This window comes from Vulpes vulpes, chromosome 4 (genome assembly GCF_048418805.1).
Source record: "Vulpes vulpes isolate BD-2025 chromosome 4, VulVul3, whole genome shotgun sequence".
Lineage (NCBI taxonomy): Eukaryota > Metazoa > Chordata > Mammalia > Carnivora > Canidae > Vulpes > Vulpes vulpes.
In genome coordinates, this window is record NC_132783.1 from 123,146,921 (window position 1) to 123,165,930 (window position 19,010).

At 35.9% G+C, this 19,010-nt stretch overlaps 1 protein-coding gene across 1 annotated transcript in view; it reads left to right on the forward strand.

The window, feature by feature from the left end:
- Positions 1–19,010, forward strand: part of EMB (embigin) — a 54,497-nt gene that overhangs the window by 23,548 nt on the left and 11,939 nt on the right. Inside the window, exons 7-9 of the mRNA XM_072757293.1 lie at positions 8,731–8,914; positions 9,147–9,235; positions 17,364–17,491. Coding sequence (XP_072613394.1) covers positions 8,731–8,914; positions 9,147–9,235; positions 17,364–17,491 — 401 coding nt within the window. The remainder of the gene's footprint in view (positions 1–8,730; positions 8,915–9,146; positions 9,236–17,363; positions 17,492–19,010) is intronic.

The window sequence follows — 19,010 nt, forward strand, 5'->3', positions numbered from 1 at the left end:
CTAATTAACATATCATCTCACGAAGTCATTGTGTTTTTGTAGGATGAGTGTACCTGAAATCTGGCTTATTTCACTTAACATAATGTCCTCCAGGTTAAAGGCTGAGTTTCTTTTTTTTTTTTTTTAAGATTTTATTTATTTATTCATGAGAGACATAGGCAGAGGCAGAAACAGGCTCCCTGCAGGGAGCCTGATGTGGAACTTGATCCTGGGACCCAGGGATCACAGCCTGAGCTGAAGGCAGACGCTCAACCACTGAGCCACCCAGGTGCCCCGAGTTGCCTTCTTTCTCATACCTGAGTAATAGTCCATCTTCTTTACCCATCCTTCTCTCTCTGGGCACTTGGTTGTTTCCACATCTTAGCTCTCATGAACAATGCTACAATGAGCATGGCAGTGCAAATATCTCTATGGGATCCTAATTTCATTTTCTTTACGTATATACCCAGAAATGGAATTGCTGGATCATATGGCAGTTCTATTTTCAGTTTCTTGAAGAATCTCCTTATCGTTTTCCATAATGGCTATAACAATTTCCAATCCCATCATCAGTGTATAGGAGTTCCCTTTTCTCATATATCTGTTGATCATTTGTAACTCTTCTTATGAGAAATATTTATTCAGGTCCTTTGCCCATTTTTAAATTGACTTATTTGTTTTCTTGCTTTTGAGTTGGTTGTGTTCCTAATATATTTTGGATATTAGCCCCTTAGCAGATTATGGTTGGTAGATATTTTCTTCCATTCTATAAGTTGTCTCTTAACTGTGTTGATTGTTTATTATGCAGGAACTTTTTAGTTTGATTAATTCTACATGTTTATTTTTGCCTGGGTTCCCTATGCTTTGGGCTTATACCCATGAGATCATTGCCCAGACCAATGTCAAGAAGCTTTATTCTTGTCAGCAAGAAACCCTGACATAGTCTGGTTAAGACATTGTTGCTGGAACTGTACTCTTGATGTCAATGTTCAGAATAAAAGCACATAGTAGATTTTTAGTACACCTGTGAATGGATGGGTGAATGAAAGTCATGTAGCAGGTGTTCAGTAAATAAGTGTCGAATGAATGGATAAATGAAGAAATGATGCTTATTATTGCTAGACATTTGCCATTACTGTTGTGATTAATTTCTCAATTCTTAGGTCCTTAAGTCATTCCCCCTAACTTTAAAGTCCTGGGTGGTAGGATATGATTAGTCAGGTGCATTGATCTTACCCTCAGAGAGTTAGAAGCGATATCTGTATTTTTGGCTTACATAGAGACTGAGGAGGCTTTGCTCCTCATTAAAATTTACACAGAGGGGAAGGGTGTTCAGATTCTGGTTATCCAAAAATATAATAGTCCATTACCACTAATAGTCCACAACCAGTGTTGGATTAACTTCATGTTAATTATTTGGAAATAATAGTAACCTATTTGATTACCAATACAGTTTAACTATTAATTGTATTTTCTCTCTGATATGAACAGTTGTTATAATATTGTCCTATTCCTTATGTTGTAGAAAAATGTATTTAATTGATGGAATTTCACTCAGTGCTATACCCTCAAATTAAATACTACATTGTTGAATGAAGAAGAAATGTGCCTTTCTAAAATTCAAATGGAACCATGTCCCTTTTAAATTTTTCTTTGAAATAATTTTAAATAAGTTTAGAAAGTAGAGAAATAACCACTGTACCTGGTACTGATGGAAATGGAGGAAAACTGTGACCAGCAGGAACTTTATTTAATAAAATTCAGCCAGCATCTTGGCTAATTTTAGAACATTTTCCATAATATTGCTGAAGCTTTGAATTATGGTTGGTATACCCAACTTCATTTGTGTAAACCATTCACATTTTCTAGTATTTCCCTTTCTTTTGATGCTATCTGCATAAAATTCCTAAAAGTTTTAGAATAAGCTGTGCTTATACCACACTAGCCACATAGTTCTTAGGTCTTGAGGAATTCCAAAGGGAGGACTTGGGAGATTGTGTGTGTATGAGTATTTATGTATTCAGATATACATACACCCATACACACTTTTGTTAGGCTTACATCTTTTTGTATTTCTTGTGCACATTGGTGATTTTCTGTTCTCAACTACAGAATTCAGGAACCACAGGATTTTAGACTCTATCACATCAGTACCACACTGATCAGATGTCATGTAAATAACTTGATAGATTCAGTGAAAAAAAATAATGATCATGAATGAAATTTAATTTGGGAGGAGGTGAAGATGTTAAGAATCAAGGAGCAATATTCTTTTGTTCTTGTACAAATTTTGAATATGAAGTTTACGATACTGTATTTTATTCTTATTCAGAGGAGTTATTTTATAAACTCATTAAACTCCATATGATAAGAAGCATCACATAAATGGAATAACAACATGTTAAAAATAGGATTGATTGCTTCACATTTATAAAGTGGTGTTGGCCTCATGTTAGAGTAGCCATCCTACTATCTCAATGAGGATTCTAGATGTTCCATCTATATTTTAGGATGTAACATGGGACCGCATTGACTTCTATGGTAAAGTAAAGGAGAGCTCCATATTTCCTATCTCTGCCTCAGAATTGTCCCATTTTGTTAGTTTTTTATGTGCACTTAACTCTTACTAATAAAAGTTTCTACTTTTAAAGCAAGCTTGAAAACACTGTTCTATGTAAGAAATTTTAGTTTGCTTTTTCTACTTTTTTCCTTTTTTATAAAGGAACAAAGTAGACTTTTATTTCAAGTGATATGATTCCTAAATGGGCCCGTTAAGGTCTGTTATAATTTCTTTGAAGATTTCAAATTGCTTAAATGTCCATATACTTTAAAATTTTTAATTATAAAAATAAGAGAGCATTATGAAAATAAGAGACAGATGTAAATTATTATATGAATTTAAGTACAGTCTTTTAAAAATATAGTTCAGAAAATGATCAAAGAAGTATAGTCTTAAAAATGTCGATGTCATGGATGTTTTTGCAATACTCTAAAATAGCAGAAATGCTGTTGTTTTAGGGAAGAAATGCAATGGTTTTGGGGAAGTTGAAACATTGTCCATTGAGTTCAGTGGACATAATATTAGTTTGTTGGCTAATTACAAAATATTTTAAAGTTAGAAGTGAAGCTTTTTACATATTTTTGATTTTCAGATAGGAAAGCAAGCTGCAGAAGCATCTGTGAAGTACTGCAAGAAACAGGGAGGTAACAATCATAGCTTGGAGCCTCGCCTGACTTACAGGGAGGCTACAGTGCAGTTTGTTTGTTTTTTTTTTTGATTTTTTTTTTTTTTTACAGTGCAGTTTTAATAGAAGCATTTAGTTGAAAGTGGGAATGTTTAAAATATGTCGATCATACAATTTGTCTATCATCACATTGCCATATTGCTGCATTATAAATTTATTTCATCTTCTATTAGTATTTTTTTTTCATTCAAAATATCAGTTCAGGAGCACTGGAGTGGCTCAGTCAGTTAGGCATCCGACTCTTGATTTTGGCTTAGGTCATGATCTCAGGATTGTGAAATCAAGCCCTACAGCAGGATCCAAGTTCAGTCTGGAGTCGCCTGTCCCTCTCCCTCTGCCCCTGCTACTGCTTGTGCATGTGCTTGCTCTCTCTCAAATAAATAAATAAATAAATAAATAAATAAATAAATATTAAAAAAAATTTCAGTTCAATAGTTTGAAAGTGATGAGGAATTTAATTCCATTGTCATGAGAATTTCATAGTTTTGACAGTTGGTACACATAGTTGGTTATGGGAATCTGGACTCAGCCACACCCAAATTTGTATTCATAATCATCCTGATATATGACCTAAGGAAAGATAGTTAATCTTTCTTTGCCTCAGCTTCCCCCTTTATAAAGTAGGAATGATAAAAATGGTACTTATCTCATAGAACTGCTACAAAGATTAAATGATATGAGCAATACAGAACTTCAGGCAGTACATGATAGCTTTTGTTAAATTCCCCAATGAGGTCAATATTGAGAGGAAGTTAAGTAGGAAATTATCCAGCAGTTAATATATCACTAAAATTCTCCTTATGATAGTTCATTTAATGCTCTCTTTAGTCTCATGAATATATATTGTGCTATTTTACAAATGAGGAAACTGAGGTGTCCAACATAAAGATATTTTGTGTTGCCCTGCGAGTAACCTTAGGCAAGGAACTTGATACAGAACTGCTCCCTTATGAAATGGGGATGATAATTCATATTCTAACTTCCCCATGTGTTAGGAGGCTCCAGTGAGCTGCATCACTGAAAAGAGAGTGGTGCCCCAGAGTCACCTTCTGGAATGTAAATATCTCTGTAATGCTTCCTGCTAGGAGTGAGAATGCTGCTGTGCCTTATTGCCAGTTTTCCAGCAAGAAAGATGATCTGTCTTCAGCCCCACAAGGTGCCAAAGAAATAATGCAGGGGTCAAAATAGCCTTCTCTGGGTGTTCTGGCCTCCACCACCTCTGGCAACTCCATGGCCTACAGCAAGACCTGGGTCTCAATCTGAGCAGGGTGGCTTTGCCAGCATAAACTCAGGCTGGGCAGAAGCCAGCAGTAATGAGTGACACTCAGCTCTGACCTAGGGAGAAGACTCAAGAAATCTCCAAAGGCTTTGTCCTTGAAGCAACAACTGAGCAGAGTTTACAGGACATGAAAGAATTTTCTGTAGACTTTGATAGATGGTCGATCTCCCACACATCTTATTTTGACCTCCTGTGGCCCCTTCCTTCGCTTTAAGTTAAGATATCCTTTCTTACTCCAGTAAGGGGATAAACCAAATTAGTTCAGCTTTTCTAAGGATTGATGCAGTACCAACAAAGACCATAACTGCTATGAACAGAGACTGGAAATGCAGACCCCTCCATATGGGTGCAGTCATTCAGCATTTGTCCCCCTTGGCTGGCATATTTCGCTTGTAATTGGTGTCCTTCAGGTTCATCCATGTTGTTACATGTTGCGAATTTCCATCCCTTTTAAGTGGGTGATGCTCCATTGTATGTATATATCACTTTTTTCGGGGCATTCATCATTAGGATTATTTCCATTTTGGCTATTGTGATATAAGTCATCTGAAATATTTAAACTCCTAGAAGCAAACAATAGAATGGTGGTTGCCAGGCGCTGGTTGAGACAGAACTGGGGAGGTATTAGTCAAAGGTACTAAGTTTCAGTTATACAAGACAGTTACGTTTTAGAGATTTACTGTATAACATTGTCGTTATTGATGACTACACTTATGGTACAATTAAAATTGGTTAAGATGGTAGATCTCATGTTAAGTATTTTTATACCACAATTAAAAAAAATAAGATACTTTTTTGCAAATGAAATCAGGGCAGTTATATAATTTGAGTTTTGCTTTAGAAGGACAATTTTGGTGTTGTTATAGAAAGTATGTGGAGGAAGAGAAAATGTAGCCAAGAGAAGATAGGAGGTCATTTGGCTGGTCTTGATTAAAAACAAGGTTATTGAGAGGAAAAAAAGTTATAGGGGAACTGAGTCTGAAAATTAAACTGATAAAGACAGAATATCAGGAGAGTAGCATATAAATTTATTTGATATAAATTTTATGTGACACAGGATCCTTCATAAGGAAATGAAGATCCAAAGAAGTAGTTAAACCTGAGTATTTTTATGCTAGGTTTGAGGAAGAATAGACAGTCATAGGACAATATGATGGGTCAGAGTATGAGATAAGTATAATAGGTTGGGAGAAGTGTAGCAAAGCTTGTTAGGATTCTTCTCTGCATCCCCTTGTCTTCAGAGATGAAGATACTCCTTTCTTCCAGGTATAGGAAGGGACTATCTCAGGGTTTTATGACCTATTTCAGTGGAGAAGGGCAGGCCGAAGGTCAGAGTGACCTGCTTTGCTGTTTTCTCATACTCCTTCAGCTTAACTATTCAGTATCCCAAGGTGCCACATTTTGAGGGTAGTATGTCCTGAACCACCTCAAAGGCCTATAGTAAAAATGGCTGGAGACAACTGGGCAAATTTGATTGATATTTCAGAGGTAGAATCAACTGAATTCCACCACATGAGATTCAATGTCTTGAGTCAGGGGACAAGAAGGCTAATCCGTCTCCCTTGGATATGTTGAGTTTGAGGTACCCATGAGATATCTAGGCTTAGATGCTTAGTAAGTGCCCAGAGCTGTGGACCTGGGGGTCAAGAAGGAAGTCTGGAATGGGGCCAAGAGTTTTTGCCAAAAAAAAGGATATTAGAAATAATAGTTGAATCCAACTTGGGAGTGTCAAATTGAAAAGTAGAGGCCAGAGAGCAAAGTCTCAAGGGATACAAACGTTTATGGGTAGTTGGAAGAGTTGATGTGACTGGCAAAAATGTTAAGATCCTGAAATAGAAGCAAGGTAAAGGGAATATTAAGGGGTATGTAGTCTCTGGCAATGTCTGATGTTTTGGGGATATCAAGTAAAACATGAGCTCTGGAAAGAGGTCACCAGGTTAAACAATTAAGGCCATTTTAAACCTATGATAAAGTGCTTTCTGTAATGTGGTAAGATACCAGAATTTGCTATATTGGGGTGAAGACAGAGATGTATGGAGAACTCCTTCATGAAATTGACTAATGAAGTAAATTAGTTTGACAGAAAGACAAGGCTAGGTTTTAAGGATACCCCAGAGCTAGAGGTGAAGGAGGAAAATTTACAGAGAACGGAAGCTTAGGACCAAATATAATGAACTTTAAAGCATTTTCCCTTATTATTAGAACCTAGTATAATTTCTGGTATGCAGTAAATGCTCAGCAAATGTACCAAGATACATAAATTCCTTCACTTTGAACCACTCAATTTTTTCTCTGTATAATTGAATCTTGTTGAGATCTGTCTATACCTAGGTCTTTTGTGTGTTTCTTATTTTTTTTTTTGTTATTGTTGTTTTTTACACTTTCTTTTTGCGCATATAATTCAACTCAGCACTTTTGTAATTACAGGAGTAGTTATTTTAGGTATGTGCTCACAAAGCACTTCACACTAGCTGTACTTCACTGTTTGCAAACTTTGCACCTGGTCATTGCTTAAGGAAGCATTTTTGTAAAGTTTTAAATGTAATTAAAAGTGATGTTACTCGATTTAGTTTCTGTTTATTTCTTTCTATATTTTGGTTCAGCATTCTGCTTTTACTGATACTATACTATTGAGCATGAGATTGAGAAATGTGTTTATATAATATAGTGCCCTCTCCCAAACACAACCCCTTATTTCCCCTTAAGAGTAACCACCACTGTCCTGCTTTTTATAGAGTCATATCCTTGCTTTTTAAAATTGTTTTATCAGGGCATCTGGGTAGCTCAGTGGTTGAGCGTCTGCCTTCGGCTCAGGTTGTGATCCTGGGGTCCTGGGATCAAGTCCCACATCAGGCTCCCTGTGGGGAGCCTGCCTCTCTCTCTGTGTCTTTCATGAATAAATAAAATCTTTAAAAAATTGTTTTATCACACAGGTGTACACCCCTAAATATTATAGCTTAGTTTTATTTCGTTTTTTAAAGGTATTTTTTAAAGTATCTTTCATTTTTAGGTTTATTTCTTTCCTTTTTCTAGTTTAACTGTTGAGAAAGCCCAGATCATTCATCTTACAGAGTTTTCTCACGCTCTGGGTTCCGTTGATCACTTTCATGGGGTGCAGTTTAATATGTTTTTCCATCCTCTGTATTTCCAGTAAAATGTTACTTGGATCTAGAAACTTAGTTTCAGGACCCCCTCCCCCTTTACCTTTTTTTTTTTTTTTTTGACAAAACTATTTCCCAGGTAGTGGGGTGTTCCTACTCAGGAGACATACAGTTCTGTGTCTGAAAGGGTTTGCAGCAGTTGATATAAAATGCCTAGATCTATTATTCACTAGGGGTTGCAACACCCTGTCTCAGATTTCTAATTTCTTCACTTATTGGCTGGAATTGTATAAAAAGAAAAATTTCCTCCTCTATTATCTGGTTACCAGTGGCACATTTAGTATAAGAAGAGGAGTGCACTTGCCTGATATTTTTCTTTTATTTACCTCTGCTAAAAAAACAAAAAACAAAAACACAAAAACAAAACAAAACAAAAAAAACCAAAAAACAAAAACAGGTTGAGTCTTATGTATCTGCATAAGTGGGATATAGGTATCTATATATAGTTGATATGGCCTCATGGCTTTGTACTGGCATTTCAAATTCAGCAAAAATTCAGAACAACAGGGTAAGTGTTTGAACTCTGCCATTCATCTGTATCTGTATCCAATCCCTACATGTTTTTAAGGACTACGGAGACTAGGAATGATAGAATTAGCATATCACACAAATCCACATTTTACACAAAATGTTCTTGTAATAACTACGAATAACATGATTCCTTAAGGGAGTCAAAACAGTTACTCCATTCTCTCTCTTAGGTTTTGTTTGTTTTTATAGTTGGAGTGTTTCTATACTGTCAGAGTGTATGACACTCCTTTATACTGTGCTCTTTCCCCTATATCCTTGTCAGCTGGAAATTTTAAGGAGATTATGATTATAGCCTTAGGCTTTTGCTATTCTGGTAATGTAACAAACCTTTTCTTCAGCTGTGACTCTGAAAGAGAATAATAAAGAGAACAAGATCTATGTTGACAGAGGAATAATTCTTCAAAGGAATGTTACATTCAGAAACTGTTGATTGAGCATTATTATTGATGACTTAAAACTCCTTTCTATATATTGAATCTCCCCTAAATGTAACTTTTAAAACATCTTTTGTTTTGTTTTCTTCTGTGGCTAATAGTTCGTTCCAGTGTGCCAGTGGAAAAAAATATCACTTTAGAACGACCTTCTAATATAGAACTCACATGCCAATTCATAACATCTGGAAATGTGAATTCAGTAAATGTGACTTGGAAAAAAGGTGATAAACAACTTGAGAATATTCACACCAATGCAATAGGAAACATCCTGTATACCCAGTACATGTGAGTACATAAAATTTTAACCTGCACAGCTAGATGAAATTCATTAACTTGGAAACATTTTTGATGACTGGGCATTCTTTCCTTTACTGTCTCTTGAAAGTTATGCTAATATTCTAATTTGCATATTTACAGAATTGTTTCTGTTTTAGAATTTTGATTACATGCTGAGTCTTTTTCAATTTTATCAAGAAGTGTTTTGAGAACTAAGCCTATATTAATAAATTCTCTTTAGGTTTATCATCACTGATAGCAAACAAATGGGAAGCTATTCTTGTTTCCTTGAAGAGGAAAAGGAACAAAGGGGCACATTTAATTTCAAAGGTTAGTACTAATAATTTATAGAGTAATAACTTCAGCATTATATTCTTAGAATTCTAAATCCCCCAATTTTTAAATTATCATTACAATACTAAACATAACGAGTGAAAGAATTTCAGCTTTTCACTGAATCCTAAGTGGTGACTTTAAAAAGTGGAGATTCCCAGTCTTCCTAGTGGTAGAGTTTCCTTTTTCTATCCATTCCCATGCCTGTCTCTCCCCCAGTTTAAAGCACAGATATTACTTTGAAAGATGGGGCTGCTAGTTACTTGTAACAGTCTTTTGAATTTATTGGTTTAGCCCACTAAACTCAGAGCTTTTATACTATCTCTCTAGGCGTCTGAGTTACTACACCCCTAAACTGTGAGAATATGCTTTGGTGTTCTGTACCAGTAGCTCCAGAACTTGGTGGTTTAGGGATCCATAAAATTTAAAAATAATATGGAGAAGCCTGTTTTTGATCTCCTCAAATAAGAAAAAACTCCAGAATACAATCCATGGCTCTTCCCAAAACCAAAGTATTTTACTATCATTAAACCAAAACTTTAAAGGTCTCAATCTCATAATAAAGACTAGTCACTGAGTTGAGTAATTATCTTCAGGAAAAACCCCTATTGTATGATAGATTAGTGAACCACAGTGTCCCTGCTGGTATCTGGGAAATGTGGTCTGTTGCCATATTAACTATTTTGAGCTTTGCTTCACATTAATTTCCCAAGGTACATGAGAAATCGTTCTCTACTTTTCCTGAAAATTGTGAAGTCTGGTTAGCTGCTCTGACAAAATATGGATACTGTCTCCAAGGCCCTATCAATAGCAGAATGGTCGGCCTCAGAAACATTATCGTGATTTAAGATTGTCTGCTCCTATATCCCTCCTTATATTCCCTCTGTTCTCACAGACTCATTTCCTTCATTTGGTTTTGTAAATGTTCCTACTTGGTAAATATAATAAATCCTCCTGTTTATGCAATCCGGTCTCTGCAAAGGCAGAAACTATTCCCATCCTCTTATTATTTTTTTTATTTTTTTTTAATTTTTATTTATTTATGATAGTCACAGAGAGATAGAGAGGCAGAGACACAGGCAGAGGGAGAAGCAGGCTCCCGACGTGGGATTCGATCCCGGGTCTCCAGGATCGAGCCCTGGGCCAAAGGCCGGCACCAAACCGCTGCGCCACCCAGGGATCCCCTTTTATTATTTTAATCATGTGCATTCTCTCTTAATCTCCTTTCCTGTTTGCTTAATTTAATTTAGTGAAGGATACACCCTACATTTCCTTCCTTTATTCCCTTCCTTCCCCTTTTTCTTTCCTTCCCTCCCTCCCCACCTTCCTCCTCCCTACTTTCTTTCCTTCCTAATGAGCTAAGAGGATATTAAACACAGGCACACACACACACACACACACACACACACACACAATCCTCTAATAAACATTTTATCAAGTCTCTTCTAAATATGCAAAGAAAGCCTATAGATTTTGAGGAAGTACTCATCAAATCTTGAGGCTTAAAGTGATTCCAGGAGATTCAGCTTTAAAAATTGCTTTTTCCCCCATCTAAACAGGACTGTTTTCTAGAAATATGTACTAGTTATACCTGTTCAAAGTTTAAATATTGAATATATTATGCCTTTTCCTATTAGCATTCTTATAATAAATTACTTAAATTATTATTTGGCAGTGATAGTTCCTGCCTCTAATGTGAATATTAACAGAAGCATTTCACTTTTCAGTGCAGCAATACATTTAATGCCAAGTGGTCTTGGAGAAAGCCTCTTGATTTCATATCTATTTTGAGACCAGGAGGCTGGTTCTGGCTGTGTCAGGAGCAACAACACAAGACCTAAGTTTGAAATCAAGTGCTTGAGGAATGCAAAGAGCCACTGAATATTTACTGGTGTTTTTTTTTTTTTCTTTTTATAAAAGTTTTCTTTTTTTTTGAAGATTTATTTATTTATTCATGAGAGACACAGAAAGAGAGAAAGAGGCAGAGACAGAGACAGAGGGAGAAGCAGTGGGACTCGATCCTGGGTCTCCAGGATCAGGCGCTGGGCTGAAGGTGGCGCTAAACCGCTGAGCCACCCCTACTGCCCATCTTTTTATAGTTTTCTTAAAGTAGTTTAGTTCACTTTCTTAGTTTTTAATGCCCACTTACCATTAATATAAATTTTAAGTATGGCTTGAAGTATGTCTTGAAGTATGTCTTGAAGATACTTATAAAATTAGTAAATTGGGCCTTTTTAGATCTTCTTTGGTAAAATAATAATTTTCTATAATTCATCTAATTTGAATATTGCTTGGAAAAATAATTTCATTTAATTACAATTTAAAGGCATCTGAAGAACAATTCATATTATAGGTATTATTTAGTTAGATCTATAAGGTTTATAGGATGGCATATATTTTTATAAATATCCTATAATATTATGTCTCCACATGACTTGCTTATGGGTTTTCCTAAGAAGGATTATTTTTCTTAGCAATGCTACAATAGACTGTGGTTGAAAAAGCTTTTTATCTTCTATTTTAAATTCAGCCAAAAAACCCATTCTGCTATTGATTACATGAGTCAACTATAGTGCATGAGCCTGAGTCCTTAGAACAATTCATCAGCAAAGCCCCTGTTTCTGCCTTTATGGGAGCTGCTTGATTTATTACTACAAGATTGTAAAAGGGCCTCAACATCACTAATTAGTACAATGCAAAAAAACAAAACTTGCTGACTTTGTGTGTTTGGCTGTTGATGAAGCAAAAGTCACACTGGAAGCTTGCAAGTGCTAATATGTTGATGATTACTTTTACTTTTCATTCAAGAAAGATGAGTGGTGGGCTACAGTTTCTCAGGCTCAGGTCAACTATTCTGACATAGTTGCTGAAAACTTCTATAATATTCATCAATGTTAAAAATCTCTTAGTAGAAAGATGCAAAAAATTAGTTGGTGAAGGATAAGTAATAGCACATAGAACTTTTTTAGAAGTCATGGTGAGATTTTGATGGTACCAAGTGGTATGAAACCTCTCTTGGCCTAGCTGACTAGTCTGTCTTTACTAGTAAGTATCTAAAGGGTCAAAGTATGGAATAGTATGGTGGAATCAGTTGGAATGTCAGCTTCAAATCCCAGTGTTGAAGTCTAGTTGTCTTTGACTAGTTGGAAGAATCTTTTCCCTAATTTGATAATACCTAAATGTCCTTGAGCCAAAAATGACCCAGGCTGATTTTTTTCTAGTTCACAAATATGCAAATATAAATCTGTAACTTTACGACTCCATAGGGCTTTTACCATCACCAAATAAATCTTGGACTCCATCTTCTTAGACACTAGTTTGAATCAGCAATTTCACCATCTTCAAACTTGGATTCATCTGATCCCAAGACTCTCACCTAGCCTGCCTTATCCAAAGTTTTAAAAGGTCAGCAGTACACATTAATTGCTGTCCTTCTTTGCATAAATATTTTCAACCATAAGTAGCAGCCCAGAACCAACTGTGACCTCTGGAGAGGTTCAGACAAACTAGGGTTTCCTGACCATGGTGCGTTTTATAATTTAGATCTACACTGCTGTTGTCAACCATATAAAGTGTAGCAGAGTCATGGTTAATGTCCTCTTGGCCAATAGTTGAGGGGATAGTCAAGAAAACAGAAGAGATGAAAAGAAAATGAATTTTGATTTTGTTTCCCTCTGGCATCACTAAGTCATGGCACAGTCCATAGTCTCTACCCTGATCTTCACATTTCATTGGGATGGTTTAATAGCATAATCGTATGTTACTCACCTAAACCTCAAAAAATACCCAACATTTTCTTGAAAAGCCCCTTTCAGCTGCCCATCACGATTTCTAGTCCTGGCTTACTGAAAAAAGTGTATTTTTTGCCATGTTTTCCCCCAAATATTGCCCCTTCTTCTACTTTTGATTCTTGGCCTATGGGTAGATTCCAGTATTTTGATCATATTTCAATATATATTTTCCTGATAAAGCATGACCTAATTAATTCCCAGAAAGAATCACACTGAGATTGAGAACGAGGATGGTTATCTGGAATGGGAGATCAACAAGCTGGGAAAGCAGAAACTGTCCTTAACTAGTGGCCAATAAAGCTGGTTTCAGTGTCTGCCTTCAAAGCAGTGTTTGTTTTGAGGCAAGCCTAGCCTGGCTCGAGAAGTAACTATAACAGAGCTGCACTACTGAAAAACAATGCCAGATATGTACCTGTTGTACCTTTTCGCGTGGAACTCAAGACTGTGCTTCTGCTTCACCTGAGGTTTGGAAGGAACTTTGTGGCTTCAGAAAAGAATCCTTATTTTAGCCCAGCTTGACTCAGCTTAATTGGCTGATCCTCAGTTGAGGCCTTCCCTAAAGTAGGGTTTATCTTTCCAAGAGTTTCTTTGTTCTCAGACTTCATTTAACAGCAATGCCACACCAGGTGTTGGGCATATTGGAATGAAGTATGACTAGGAAGTGGTCTTGAACTGGTTGATCATAGTGTTCAGTCAGGAGGCCCTCAAATAACTTTGTCCTCACTTGGTTTAGTCATTCCTTTTCCCAACAAAATCTCAAGTAAGGAAACATACACAAAAAAATGGGACACCAAAGCAAATTAACATTTTATTAGTGGCCAGTATTGGTCACAAACCTTGTTGGAATTCTTGGAAGGCTTTGCCATACAGAAGGCTTCTTTTTCTTCAATTAGGAAACTAACCTTAAGCCAAAGCAGAGCCATGTATTCCTTCACGGCCCAAGGTCAATTTGGTCTTTACTCCTCTGGACAGGAGAATAATACTCTTCTGAGTCTGGAAAAATATGCTGAGCATGAGGCTGAGTTATTTATACCTCCAGATTTCTATCCCTAGAAAACAGGGCCAAATCAGTGCCCTGGACCATGACTAATCCAGGATAATCCTCCTCTCAAGGACTGGGAAACTGGAGGGCTGAATGAGAGGAGGGATTTTCTAGAGAGGTCACCAGGGACTTGAGTCCATGGGCCACTGCCCAGCCTTTGTTGCCACCACCTCCAGTGTGTCTAGTGAGGAAACTGGATCTATCGTAAGAAAAACGAAACAGAATGAAATATTCAATGGTTCAGCATAATTTAAACCTGTAACATTTTGATGCTGAAATTTATTGTCTTGTTTCTCAAGAACTTAAAATACACTTATGTTAATATCAGGACAGATGGTCAACCTATTCTCTTAGAGCCTAGCGTGTGTCCAATTTTCTTGTATCGGTTGTTTTCCTGCATTAGACTGCTACCTGGGTAGCAGGTAGCAGAGGAGGAGGGAGCCCAGAGGAGGGAGCCATAGATGGAGGAAAGTGGACAAAAGTAGTTTGGCTTAAAAGGTAGAACACTTACACGAGATTGTGAGAGACACAATCTTTACTTTTATTTTTTAAAAAATGCAATTTTTTAAATAAAAAAATAGGATAGCAATTATTCTATTTAAAAATTTCACTCATAGGTTATGTCAAAGTGTTGCTTTATTCTGCTTTTTCCTTTTATAGCTGGTATGTGGTGAATGGGCCCCTTTTTATTCTTAGATTTTATGTAATATATAAAGTTAGTATTCCATGTGTTCTTTCTGCTCCACATACTAGAGTCTGGAAACAAGATTTTCTTTTTAACTTTTTAACCAATTTAATTTCTTCTTATGATAAGGAGAAGTAATGAGGCACCATGATTTAAATTATTTTTATTTATACTGAAATTGTAATCCTTATACAAAATCTTATTCAACTGCTTTCACCAAGCACCTGAATGTGTGTTTCAAACAGTAGAATTTGTTTTACAGCTTCACTAAGTTGTTTAATAGATGTTATTAAAGGATGGATGGGTGCTGCCACCCACATCTCAAAGCTCCTGTTTCTTCATCCTTTTGGGCCTTGTTCCCTGTGAATTCATCCCCTTGTATTTTTCATCATTTTACTCGTTTAATCTCTCATATGGGCTGGATGGTCTATAAAGGACTCAGTTTGGAGCCTTTCCCATGTTTTGGGGTGTTTTTATGCATTCCTACAGTTCTGAGATGTACTCAGATGAATTTCTAGTTCTCTTTTTTTAAAGCTACATCTTATTTCTTCTCTGTTCCACATGCCTAGCTGACCTAGAAATCATTCTTGCACATGATGATGATCTATCCTAGTAAGTTGGCTAATGACCACTATGTAATAAGGCCATGGGATTACAAATTGTGAGAAAGGTCAATTAAGAGAAGCAGTACCAGTACACGATAAAAATTTTGTGGTGTTTACTCTGCAGCAAACACTTTATGTATTATGATTTCCTATCTAATCCTTTCAACAACACGGTAGGATGGGTTATGACCTACCTAAGTCCTCAACATTAGTAACACTGAAACTGTAATTTGAAGGTATGTATTTCCTGGACCCAAATAAATTCTTTGTCACATTATTATCACATTGTGCTGACTTCCTTCAAACACTTAATGACCTGACCTTTGAAATGGACACATATTAACCACATATTAACTAAATATTCCCGAGCCTGATGGTGACCAATAGGGAGTGTGGGACACTAGTGGTCTCAGTCAAAGGAATGCTCAGATTATCTTCTGACTGGGATGTCTTAAATGAAGGTAGTCACATATACTCCCTCTGTCCTCTCTCAAGAGTGCCCTAGTGGTACCTGACTAGGTTTTCATAAAGTGTTAGTGGATGTTTTATAATTTCTGATTGGAGGTTCACATCTTTGGGTATGTAAAATTGTAGACCATTCAGTTTCATCAAAACATGTTTCTCTGGTTATGAAAAGTGTGAGAACAATTGACTTAAAGATTGCTCTATTATCTTTCTTATGAATTACTTGAAGCATTTATGCTGTCATGGGTGACATACCTTCCTCCTGTTTGCATCTCTTTTTTATTCACACTGTCTCATTCAACATTCTGCTGGTCAGCAGTCTTGATGAAGGAGAGGGTTTTTAGGTATAATTTAAACAATAAGGAAAAAAAGAGGACTCCCCATACCTTTGTGTAACCTTAATCACCTAAGGACAGAACCTATAAAGAAATCCTATTCTCCAACCCTAGTTTACCACTTCTTTGGTAGTTATACAAGTCAGAATTTCTTTTTGAGTCATTACCAATGATTTCTCCCTTCCTCATCTTTCTGATTCATACATTCAGCAAATGCCTAATTATCTTTGGGTAGTACAAAGCTAAGAGCACTTAGAAAATGTATTTAATCTAGAAATATAACTTTAGTACTTAAAACTGGGTCTATTTCTACCCTAGCCCTCCCCAAAATAAAATATAAAAATAGGATTCCTAACAAGTGAATATCAAATAATATCTATAAAATTTATCAAAATAGCATTAAAAAATTAGACATGATTTTATACTTTCTATTGCCAAACAAACAAAAAAAGGAAAAACAAAACATAAAACCAAAAACCTGCTAAATGAGTAAAAGAAAAAAAAATAAAAGTCATCTTTATTGGTCAATCTATATCTCTAGTATAAGTGCACATTCCATAATAGTGATTCCACCTTGGAGCTGTTGGCTGTCTTGTTAATGCTTTTCTTATGTTCTTATGTTTTAATTTTTTTACCAAGTTATTCACATCCTTAAAATTTAATTTTTCTAAATTCAGTGCTCATTTTTATTCTGTTACTAATGGCATCTGCCTCAAACTGTCTTAGGAAATTTATCATACAAAACAATCAGAAGCAGAAGAAAAAGGCATATATAGAGACAACAAACTGGTGGTTGCCAGAGGGGTGAGGTGTGGTGGTGGAAATGAACAAAATAAGTAAAAGGGGGTGGGAGGTATAGGATTCTGGTTATGGAGTGGATAAGTCTGGGGGAAGAAAGGTACAGCATAGAGGATATAGTCTATGATATTGTAATAGTATTTCATGGCGGTAGATGGTACATACATATGTGGTAAGCATAGCATAACATGAACACTTGTCTGATCACTATGTTGTACACCTGAAACTAATGTAATACTATGTATCAACTATATTCTAATTAAAAAAATAGTTTCATGTTATATGAAACTAAAATTATGTAAAAAATAATATTGAGAAAATGAAAGGAGAATTTATCTTCAACTTGAATACATTTCCCTATTCAAACTGTTTCAGTAACATATATTTCTCTAAATTTTTCTTAGTCCCTGAAGTTCAAGGGAAAAACAAACCATTGATCACTTATGTGGGGGATTCAGTTGTCTTGATATGTAAATGTCAACACTGTTCTTCTTTAAATTGGACCTGGTACAGTAATAATGGGAGTGCACAGGTAAGATCATATGTCTTTGATTTGAAGAAAATAAAGTGAAAACTTTAATTTCATAAATAATAAGATTATTAACAGGCTCAGAATTCCTAGGACTATTTGTACTTCTATTATCTTATTATTTAATATGTCTTCATAAAGAAAGAGCAGTAGAATTGTCATTTCATGTTTTTAGCATATTACAATTTATACCTGAAGAGACTCTAAATGTTTTATTAACTGGTACTTCATTTTTTTAGATTTAATAACTTATTTAAATTTTTTAAAAGGAAGTTAGAATTCAATTTTATTTTATTTATTTTTTTAAATTTTGATTTATTTATGATAGTCACAGTGAGAGAGAGAGAGAGAGAGAGAGAGAGAGGCAGAGACACAGGCAGAGGGAGAAGCAGGCTCCATGCACTGGGAACCCGATGTGGGATTCAATCCCTGGTCTCCAGGATCGCGCCCTGGGCCAAAGGCAGGCGCCAAACCACTGCGCCACCCAGGGATCCCTAGAATTCAATTTTAATTGATGAGTTTAGAAATAACCCTAACAAAAAGATTCTTTTTCTTATCATTCCATGAAAGTATCTAGGAAAAAAAGGTAGTTTTCTTTTCCAGCTTCTGTCTCTGGAAACATTTGTGATAGAATGCAATACAGTGGTGCCATTTGAAAAAAGAATGAAAATTTGGTAACTTAAAACTGAGGGCCTGGGTTCTTTCAGTTAGTGGCATTGGCCTCTTTTGGCCTTCCAGAATCCTAAGGGAAGTCAAATACTTACATTCCTATGAAAAATTAATGGCTATTCAAAGAGCTGATAATAAGAAAAACATGGATATTCAGAAAAAAATTTCTCATTTTCTTTCTTCCTCCCAAATGTTCTCTAATAGCAGGGAAATTTAGGGCGTTGTCCTAAATAGACATGCATACCTATCTACTACTCTGATACTAATGAGCATTGAAATTAAAGTCCTGTAAAGGCAAGCTGTAATTCCAAAAAGGGTAGACAGTACAAGACAGTGCAGATCTTTTTTTTTTTTTTAAAGATTTTATTTATTTATTCATGAGAGAGAGACACAGAGACATAGGCAGAGGGAGAAGCAGGCTCCATGCAGGGAGCCCCATGTGGGACTCAATCCCAGGACTCCAGGATCATGCCCTGAGCCGAAGGCAAGATGCTTAACCACTGAGCCACCCAGGCATCCCGAGACAGTGCAAATCTGACAATGAAATACTAAGTTCCTTCTTAGACAGAATTGCTACCGCCACAGACTGTTGAAGGGAACCAGAAGACGAACTTAAAAGGGAGAGTGACTAATTCTGTGATAACATTGGTTTGAGTTTTTAAAGAAAGCTCCAAATCACTTAGATTTAAACCATTAATATTTCTGCTTATCTTCTTACAGATGATTAGGAAAGGCAATCATTTTGTGTAGGTAAATATTAGAAAAAATATATGTAAATCTATAAAGATAAATATCAGTTGTAGTACTTGAAATACATGGCCTAGATTATTTATATGTGACACTACACAGAAAA